Genomic DNA, 11,021 nt, shown 5'->3' with positions numbered 1-11,021 from the left:
CAAGACTGTTCCATAAAACTTTCATATGGCTAAAATACTTGTGGTTAGTTATCAAACAATCTGAATTGCCAGTTTTGTCCCACGGTACAGGTCATTTACAGGTCATGAAAAGGAGTTAAATACGGCTGTGCCTAAATTATAAACAAAACTAATGCTGCATATGAGGAAAGAGCTAATCATCAATTGAAGTAGTAAACCAAACAGCTTTAATTTGTAGAGCGATAATTTTATCAGGTTTTACTCTGTATCTGACTAATATAATCGCACATGTATATATTCACGGTTACTGGATAACATAACGTCAGTTGATAATTACATCGTGTTAGCGCACTTATTTTGTACATTTTTGCTTTAATGGAACACATTTACTCCAATATTTCAGAGGTAAGAACATCTATTTCCAATCTTGCAATCAAAAAATATATATTTAAGTAAAAATAAAAAAAAATAATTAGTTAACATTCATATTTTTACGGTACAATGAAGTAATTTTAAAACGTTTTCCTTTGATATTTGAAAGAATATGTTCCTGAAAGATTTTCATAGTTTGCAGATTAACTCTATTATATACACTTAACAAATATTCCACCCTGTTCTTGATATTTTACCAGTTGCAATGCAATTCAAATGTCCGTTATCACAATTTGTTATTTGTCACACATCATGATTGTTTTTATTCGGATTAATAGAGATTTTGTCGTCGGTAACGGATATCAAATATCCGTAAAAATAGTGATACCGTTAAAGGATAAAAACGTTGAATTGCAAAATGCTAAACTGTTAAGCAAAAAGGAGGGAAAAAGAAATTCTAAAAACAGTGAAACAAAACAAACAAAAAAGGAAACAATATACAAACAAAGACACCGCTTTCAAATTTCGATGGAATGGTCTTGACATTTTGAACGTTTGATGAGATGTTCTATGAACAGAGCCCTATTTTATTGTTATTTTATTTACTTACCTTTTAGACAATTTAAACTGTGGAAAAAAATTGATGAAATTAAAAACGATGGCGTGGTGTTTTCAGCAGCGGATCCCTGGAATGCAGTCTGTCCTCACGTTCAAACAGCCCGGTCTTTGATCTTGTCGCGCCATAGCGCTTCAAGTAAAAGACTTTGGGAAAGCATACTTTTGATCAGAATTAAAGCCGATAAGGAATATAATTGAGAGACATTAAATTGCAGAAATATTGAACAATTTTTAGGAAAATATAGCTGTCGACTTAAAAAGTGTAAATGTACACTGTGACTGTTGTATGAAACTAATTACAGCACGAAGAACACGTGCACAGATCCCAATAATAACGTTTAAAAAAGCACTAAAGAGACAAAATGTATTGAATCGTGATTAATGAATAATCATAAATAGACAGCTGAATATTTGCATAAAAATGCAAGAATTTAAAATAATATACCGATGAAGCGTTTTCACTCTGTGTATCATAAACAGGACTTTACATGAAGTAACTTGAAAAATGAATAAAAATGACGTTATGTTATATCATATATAAAAAATGCTATACTTACGATACAAGTTTGTGTAATTTGCGTGTAATGAATTACATCTAATGTTTTAAATTAAGGTTTATATACAAAAATGTCATACACAGCTTTGTAATATATTTATGTCTACTATTTCAGATGACCACGAAAAAATACACGATAAAGCCTATGCAGTTTCCGGAAGATGGCGAGACGACTATTCTCGAATACACTATGATGAATTACACACGCTTACAAATGATCACCAAGACTTATGTGGTAGATTTTGAACCGAAGTCATATAAAGGTCCGGAAAATCAAAACATATTAAATGAGTACCCCGTAAATGTCGTCATACTATTTCCATTCGTCGCTTGATTCATTACTTGGTACCTATATGCTCTTAATGCAATTTTACCATGGTTAAAATATTTCTCTATTTTTTCTTATCATTTGCGTCAATATTGTAAGTAAGGGACCTTAGCAATGCTAAAATAGGTTTCCGTTGTCAAACAAAATAATCCAAGACTTCAAGGCCTGTATAGAATAAAAGAGAAATAGGAGAAATGAAGTATCCACTGTTAGAAAAACTGTATGTATGATATGTGTAAGCAATATGTCTAATTTGAAGCACATCATAGGTTGTGTTGCCTCCAACGTTCAAATAAAACCAGTTGTACATCATCTTTTATCTTAACCTACATTTTTTTCTCCTTTTATTTACCCTTTTAACTGTAACAAGTTTTAGAATAAATAAGCATTGTTGAGTGTACCGACACATGCTCTTGTTACATATATGCATATTGTCACACTTACAGCCAAGCATATCTTCTTGATTTTTACTTTTAAGAATGCCCAATAAGACACGCAAATGAGTATGATTCCGAAAAGGCTGAACATCCGGCGCCTGAATTGGCTATGAGACCTGTAGCCATGTGCCGAGATCCATTCAGGTTAGGCAAACATAAAATAGTTCTCTGTGAGCCAATTTACGCTGATCAAAGAAATGATGACGTTGGTAAGTATAAATTCAGATAAGCAAAAGTATTAAGAATCTGTATAACTGTATAGAAGATAAAATGCGCATGAAAGTTTGTGCCCGGCCATTTAGACTACCTTACATTTTCTCTTTGCTTACGCACCAAGAACGTATATAGCGCGAAATCCAACAGAAATACAGAGATATCGTAAGTGTAATCGGGAAGTCGAAGATACTGTGCAAATCATTTAAATAAAGTGATATTGTTATGCCTGTAGTAAAATCACACTAGAACAAAAAATATCTCTGGACGAAAGTACTTCTATTTTACGAGTTTTCGAATGACGCATAGAAGCTATTGTTTTTACAGCATTTAACACAAGGAAAAAATGTAAAGAAATATTGGAACAAGTATCAGAACACGAGCCGTGGTTTGGAATTGAACAAGAATTCTACATCACTGATAAGAATGATATTCCTTTAGACTGGAGTATGTTTGAGCCTTCGATAGGTATGTGAATAATAAGACCATAAGGCACATAATGAAACATATTATGGATTTAAAATGTTATTAGTTTTGAAACAATTAGAATGGTTAAACATTCTCATCAAAGTTCATGAACTCCAAGATTTCGTTTGCCTAGTAAAACAGGACACAAACCATTGAATTCAAATGTTTCGTTTTGTCATCATCGATCAAGCATGGAAATGTCCGTGCTAAAGAATGAAATTCAATATTGATTCATGAGAGATCATTTAAATGAATGTGTAAAACGTATCAGACCTTATAATTGAGCCGTGCCATTGGAAAACCAACATAGTGGCTTTGCGACCAGCATGGATCCAGACCAGCCTGCGCATCCGCGCAGTCTGGTTAGGATCCATGCTGTTCGCTAACAGTTTCTCCAATTCCAATAGGCTTTAAAAGTGAACAGCATGGAGCCTGACCAGACTGCGCGGATGCGCAGGCTGGTCTGGATCCATGCTGGTCGCACACCCACTATGTTGGTTTTGTCATGGCACGGCTCATATACCTTTTTTCCGCAGTGCTTTTATTTGACTTAGGCTTCATAGTTTAAATTCGTTTCCATGCATGTCTAAGTAGTTCGTAAATGATACGTGATATGAAATTGTAGATATCAACAGTGAAATGACAATAGGAGACCATGTTGGGTTTGAGCGCCAGTTTGTTGACCTTCACCTTCGGGCTTGTATTTATGCAGGTCTCAAGATGTATGGAAGCGTTAGAGAAATGAATCCGTCGCAGGTAAGCAATAAATAGCGAACTAGATAGAACTTACCTGAAATAGCATTGCAGTTATAACCAGAACCATAGGAAAAGGCTTTTGTTTGTCTCAGTAGAGAGCAAAAATCGAATTACAGAGCTCTAACTCAGCATCGACATGGATAATTTTAGATTTGGTACGTCTCTCTACTGTTTGTTTAGCTAGTATTTTCACACAAAACAATTATAAGAGCATGAGGTCTTTTAAATATAATTGCTTATTTATTGCCTCAAGCATTCTCTGGTGAATGAAAACAGAATTTGCATTTCGAGTTAATTTTTATGAGTTGTAGTCTGAAAGTTCAAGTGAGGAATGGTGTGACTTTATACAGCATAATCATCCATTTATGATTAACATAAATCAATTACTGATAATAATTCTTTCAGTGGGAGTTTCAAGTTGGTCCTTTGCAAGGAATTCAGACCGCTGACCAGCTTATTCTTGCCCGTTATATCCTCGTTCGCCTTGCAGAGATACACAACGTAAAGATATCATTCCGGAACATTGACTGTGCTCGGGATACAAATGCAAGACAAACATTTCATCTTAATTTCAGCACAAGGAAAACTCGTGCTGAAGGTGGTATAAAGTAAGTATGTTAATACTGCAGGGGCTCCCGTGGCCGAGTGGTTATGGTCGCTGACTTCAAATCACTTGCCCCTCATTGATGTGGGTTCGGACCTCACTCGGGGCGTTGAATTCTTCATGTGAGGAAGCCACCATCAAAGGTGGAAAGTCGCCATATGACCTATAATTGTGTCGGTGCGACGTTAAACCCAACAACAAAAAGTAATGATACTGTAACTAATGTACTTTTAAGTATATTTTATTACAGTTATATTTTTGAGTCCCTGAAATGGATCTTATGATAGGGGTTCAATATAACTGCTTCCAAAAACTGAGGTCATACTACGATGACTTAAGTACATTTGAGATGGTAAAGTTTGTTTGTTTTGGGTTTAACGCCGTTTTTCAACAGTATTTTAGTCACGTAACGGCGGGCAGTTAACCTAACCAGTGTTCCTGGATTCTATACCAGTACAAGCCTGTTCTCCGCAAGTAGCTGCCAACTTCCCCACATGAATCAGAGGTGGAGGACTAATGATTTCAGACACAATGTCGTTTATCAAATAGTCACGGAGAACATACGTCCCGCCCGAGGATCGAACTCGCGACCCCGCGATCCGTAGACCAACGCTCTACCTACTGAGCGGGCGGGCTTCTAAAGAGCGAAGAGTATTATTATAAAATCTTTTCTAGTTTGATAGGCCTTGAAATGAGATTTCAACATTTAAAGTCTCACTAATTATAAACGTATCGAATATATTCCACGTTAAAAAAAACTCATCTTGCCTATCATAAATAATGAACTAGCAAATAGAATAATCATATCGCGGGCTTAGCGCAAAACGGTTGTAACTTATATGAAATAAAGAAGGAGTTACAACCGTTTTGCACTAAGCCCGCGATATACTTCATCTGTTCTTGAAAGCGCACTCCCGCTTGTCACTGCGCTAAATTAACAAAGAAGTATCTAGCCAAACACAAACATCATGTTAAATGAAATTGCAGGAAATATCTTGGTATATTATTCTTTTTAGGACTGCATATGAAATCATAGAAAATGTTTCAAAATATCCACAAGAAGCAATGTTCAAATATTACGATCTATCGAATGGAGAAGAAATGAAGTGGTATTTGGACAGTGATTTTTACATGCCATCATATCATACATTCAAATACACAATAGGTGATAAACATGAGTCAAGTATACGAATACCTACACATGTGGCAAATGAAGGCAAAGGATATATTGAAGAAAGAAGACCAGTGTCTAACGCTGATCCTTATGATGCATGCCGTGTGTTTGCTGTAGCGGCTTTGTTCGATCATAATGGTGAAGTCATTCTTTAGCATTACACGTTTATAAGAAATTTCTATGTTAAATTTTAGCACCTCGTTCACAATATTTGTATAAGTTAAAAAAGAGGATCTCTGAAAACAATATTTAAACATTATCTTGTTCTTTGCAATTAACTAACTTGTATTGCTATAATAATTTGTGATGTGTAAAACATTATTTCTGAAGAAGACAAGCTTTCGAAAATTGTGCGGATCTAGAAGCAATATATATATTATATATATTAGGAATAGTTATTTTAGAACGAAAAACTGTCTTCAGAATATTAATTGTGTTCATTTGTTGAATCATGTCGGTGGAAACTATAACCCTGTAATCAACCTCATTGAAGAAAAATTGTTTAATGTTGAAAAGTTGAAATGGAAAGCATTGTTAGACAGAAATACTTCTACAAGAGGAAATGGTGGTAATAAGCTGAGAACGTATAGAATTTTTAAGTCAGATTTTTGTTCAGAGAAATATTTAAAATCAAATATGCCTTTTCATTATCGATCGGCTTTTACAAAATTTAGATGTGGCGTAGCACCATTACGAGGGGAGACCGGTAGATATGAAAACTGTAAATTAAGGGGAAGATGCTGTTTAAATTGTAAGGATGTTTTAGAAGATGAGAAACATGTATTATATAACTGCCCTTTGTATAATGAATGTAGAACTAAACTGATTTCTGCAATAAATAGTATGCCAAATGTTAACTATGAAAATTTGTCAGATGATGAAAAACTACTTGCAACATTTAAACACGATAAGAATGCATATATTGCTGCCAAAACATGCTATAAAATTTACGCAAGAGTGTGTGTGTGTGTTTTGTATATTTGTTTAAAAAAAAAAAAAACAGCAACATGGAAACATTTTTAGATTCATTGATGTGATTTTATTTTATTATATTGTCATAGTGTACAAATTGCCATATGTATAGTCTCACATAAGTCATTTATGATTGGTCACATACATGTTCTTGTGATATTTGCTGTCATTGATCTTTCATATTTTTTGTTACATGTTCTTGTGATATTTGATATTTGTAAATTGTTCTGTACATGTAATGTGAATGAGACTTTAATAAAATATTTGAATTGAATTTGAATTAAAATATTTGAATATATATAAAGAAATACTGTTATGATCTTTCATATTGTTTGTTATTACACGGGCAAGTTTCTTTTCGAAAGGCGTTATAAACACATTCATTTCTCGAAAAAAAAAATGTTCGTTTGTACTGCCAGGCGCTTTGCCGTAATTGGGCTGATATATTGTGGTGGTGATTTAGTTCGTATAAATTTTCCCTATGGGGACAGTGGTGTTCTTTTAGTTCATCTACATAGAGGAAAAATAACTACAGAAACGTAGTTAATCAAATTTGGTTGTAAGGTAACATTGTCAAGTATATTTAAATAGATTTTTTTTTACATCGTAGACGCTAGCTATTTACTGAGTACTAGTAATGAAAGTTACAAGCCATGATGGCTATGTTTGTATTGTAAGTATTTATAATGGTGTACAGTTAATCTTATAGAAAATATAGTCTCTTGTAATTCTAAATTATGAAACGTGATGGGACTTTAATAGATAGCGGAATTTAAATTACCAAAAGGTCTTTAACAAAATCTCTATAGCGTGGGAAAATAATTTAATAACTTTCGATCTAGCGCGGAAAGCACGACTGTCTGGTTTTTGTGGGAGTGGCCACACCTGGATTTATAATATTATTGATTTTTTTAACTGAATGGATAGTTTTGATTGGCCACTTTCGTGTGTTGCCATGCAACGGTCTTAGGAAAGATAATTTATACGGAAAGGGGTTCAGTGTATAAATAAATGGACCTTGGATTAAAGTATCACGTTTGCGTGCGGGATGTAAACAGGCACTTAATGGAAAGGTCACTTATTATATATTTATATTATTATGTCTATTCATTTACTAGATGATTTTGCAAGAACGAAACACAATATACCGTGTGTCCTCAATTGCTATGCTTCTTGGTCTCGACTTGGAGAAAAGTTAAATTAGTTACAGGTTTCTTAAAGCATTTTTGACAGACCCCCACTATCCCAATCTATTCTTTGGAGTGTACTTTTGATAAACAAAGCATTGCAAAAAGTCCACACTGATCTTGTTTTCAAGAAGTTTCACAAATAGAGAGTACCTTCCCAACATGTTTTGCACGTATATCAAAATTAGTTTTGGTGTTTTATTCTTCCTTCGGTGTTAACGATGTTTCCATGTTGGATTAAAAAATAAGAATTAGGCAACTACCGAAAAACATATCTTTTTACATCGTTAATTAATATACCTGTCATATCTATATGATTTTTAATAATTTTATTATTTTCATGTTATACACACCAGATAATGTACACTTAATTGGTCGCTCTTTTTGATTTTCATATCTTCTCTTTTAAGCGAAATATAAAGAGAGTATTGTATCTCTTAAATACGGTGTTCCGTTGGGGCCATCGCAGTTTCGCGTTGTCGTCCTAGGGGCGAAATCGCGAAAACGCGATATTTTTACGCGAAAACGCGATACTTTCACACGAAAACACGAAGCTATAAAGCGAAAACACGAAACAAAAAATATCGCGTTTTCGCGCTCTTAATATCGTATTTTCGCATTTTCGCCCTCGATTTGCCATCGTCTTTTCGTGTTTTCGCCTTCGTGGTAAGTAGGGCGAAAACGCGAAAACACGATATTGATAGCGCGAAAACACGATATTTTTGCTTCGTGTTTTCGTGTAAAAGTATCGTGTTTTCGCGTTTTCGCACAAAGGCGAAAACGCGAAAACACGATATTTTTAAAGCGAAAACACAATATTTTTATATCGTAATTTCGTCTTCCGGTTTGACTTGCGCAAACGCTTCTAGAGACCGTAAATTCCACCCCGATACATTTCAACCCCAACTTACGGTGTTCCTTGGCCATTTCGACCCTTCCTTGGCCATTTTGACCCCTTTTTCTTTTACATTTTCACACTACTGGTAGAAATAAAATAACCACCCAAATCGCAATAATTATTAATGAGTTCTATTTCCAAAAAATAAAAAATGTAAATAGCACGTAGGCTTGATTTTCGTGATCAGTTGAGAATAAGGCCAGTGTCTTAAAATGCTCTCTCTATATTTTATCCATACATTGGGTGTCGTTTTGTGTGTCGTTTGTCTGTCAGTCTATGTATCTGTCTTTGTGTCTGCCTGTCTGTCTGTTTATATACTTATGTATGTTTGTATGGCATTTACTACAGATGGAGTCTGCGGAAGTTTGTCCTTGAAATGAACAAATAACGGGAGCTAAAAGCAGCAAATTCAGGTTGTGACAAATGTTGCATGACGATATGCCATGTGCAAGTCTTTAATAAAATTCCGTGGAGCATTATTTGACCAGAGAAGTTCCATATAAGGAAAGTTAAAAAAAAAATCATGGCAAAAATTGGTAAAAGCGTGTATATATATTTGTATATCTTATGTGATTACTTTTTTAGTGAAAGCACATTTGAAATATGACTAATTGTTTTATTGTTCCCGTTTTATTGACCTTCTCGGCCTTTTCAAAAAGTGACCGAAAAGAATGTGAACGTGATTTTAAAATAAACATGTATTAAATTTCATTCTATTCATTATTTATTTGGTTGTTGTTTTATTCATTTTTATTGACGTAGTCCTAGCTAGTTCAATCCATTGCTAATCAATTATAAGTTTTAGACACATTTTCAATTACAAGACAATGCCTGGGTACCGTTGTAAAATTGCATTTTTTTTTATAAATAAGTGCCTTTAATTCAGTTAAAAGGTATGGGTATATGCAAATGAACAATTTTAAGCACTAGTTCTGCACAATTTTATTACCGAAAGTTATAAAGTAACTTCCTTGTTCTGAATAACATAAAATGTAGCCTAGACCCGTAATATATGATCAAAAATCTATGTATGAATTATTGGTGTTCATGTGTATAATAATTGTAATTGTCACTTTTTATGTAACAGTGTAAATGTTAAGATGTTGACAAATGAAATGATTCCAATTATGTTTTAAAATCTGACATGAATTTAGTCGTATATTTCATAACATTTAAAAAAAGCACATAGAAATATACATTTAAGTTGGCCATATATTCCAATTTATATATCATTAATTCCAAACGTTGATAAGAAGTTTTAATAAAATCTACAATGTAGAAAGTTTTATCATTTCAAAAATGTTATATTTTTTTCAGCTACAAGTATTATCGAATATCTGTGGTTTTGCTTTCTATATACATACTTAATGTTTTCTCTGAAAAGGTCACATGTCCTACTGAATAGAACATCTTTATAAATGCTTCTTCTATGTTAAAATAAAAATGTTTGGCTATAAATACATATGCGCTTGTTTCATACCAAATAAATGACACATAATATTATATCCCTGACTGGAAATGTGGATCTATTGTCTGTACAAAAAAGAACCCTCCAAATACCCTAAGATCGCGTCAAATTTGTTAGACTATCCTAATGAACGACTTTGATGTCCAAAGATGAAATCTTTAAAGGGACCACACATTCTAACATGACTCGATCTGATTTAAGAAATAATTTATAGCAAATGAGTGTACATGTATTTATGCACGATGGGCGTACGTCGGGCGTAATAATTTTACGAGGGCCCACCGAGTGTAAAAATAGTGTTAAAATACGGCTTTGGCATGAACTATTTCGATGCTAATATGCCTTTAATATAAACACTAGATAAAATATAGTAGCGCTCTTTAAACCATTGACGTCACCGTACGTTAACGTGACATCATTCTAGCGTAAGAGTTTCATCCGTATGTTAAGTGATTAACACAGCGAGCACCTGCGTATTATATATAGATCATCGAGGCGTGTCTGCACTTATAGCTCATAACTATACTGCGGAGTCCCAGAGAGATCCGTTTTTATCAATCAGATGTTCGTCAAAATCCCGTGTCGCACAATAATTTAAAATATTCATATAAAGCGTTTAGCTTGTATAAAATTCTTTGCATATTTACGTCTAATTTTTATTCAAATATTTTCGATTTTTGATTTAATACGTTTATTGAGATCACTTCTTTCTTAATAACTTTTTTTTGTTCTTTTGTTTTATTATATTGTTTTTATAGTCACATACTGTCTGCGCTATTCATCATTGTTTCTATTTTTAACAAATTTATTTCTAGTTTTTTCACACGCTCGCTAAGATTTTCTTAAATTTTGATAGAAAAGTCACAAACTAGTTTCGCCGTGAATGGCTCATCAGTGTGTCTAAATATATAGCAACAATAAATACATTAGAAATTTACATATATATTTTCTTGTATGTAGGTGTTACCAAACTGAAAACTATTTGTCTTTT

General features: G+C 33.6%; 1 protein-coding gene across 1 annotated transcript; it reads left to right on the top strand.

Moving 5' to 3' along the window:
- Window positions 1-255: 255 nt before the first annotated feature.
- LOC123523574 (glutamine synthetase-like) lies at window positions 256-6,507 on the top strand. The gene is made up of 7 exons (XM_045301235.2): window positions 256-384; window positions 1,641-1,788; window positions 2,332-2,499; window positions 2,831-2,971; window positions 3,597-3,727; window positions 4,133-4,335; window positions 5,348-6,507. Exons 1-7 carry the CDS (start codon window positions 355-357, stop codon window positions 5,658-5,660), a joined length of 1,134 nt encoding a protein of 377 aa, XP_045157170.1. The 5' UTR covers window positions 256-354; the 3' UTR covers window positions 5,661-6,507.
- Window positions 6,508-11,021: the final 4,514 nt, after the last annotated feature.

This window comes from Mercenaria mercenaria, chromosome 3 (assembly GCF_021730395.1).
Source record: "Mercenaria mercenaria strain notata chromosome 3, MADL_Memer_1, whole genome shotgun sequence".
In the NCBI taxonomy this organism is placed as follows: Eukaryota; Metazoa; Mollusca; class Bivalvia; order Venerida; family Veneridae; genus Mercenaria; species Mercenaria mercenaria.
The sequence above is the reverse complement of the archived record's forward strand: the minus strand, read 5'-3'. Positions and strand labels throughout refer to the sequence as shown.

Coding starts and splice junctions, on each gene's coding strand:
- LOC123523574 (XM_045301235.2), top strand. CDS start 355: ATGGAACACATTTACTCCAATATTTCAGAG. Junction 2,500..2,830: donor TCAAAGAAATGATGACGTTG/GTAAGTATAAAT, acceptor TTGTTTTTACAG/CATTTAACACAAGGAAAAAA. Junction 3,728..4,132: donor GAGAAATGAATCCGTCGCAG/GTAAGCAATAAA, acceptor TAATTCTTTCAG/TGGGAGTTTCAAGTTGGTCC.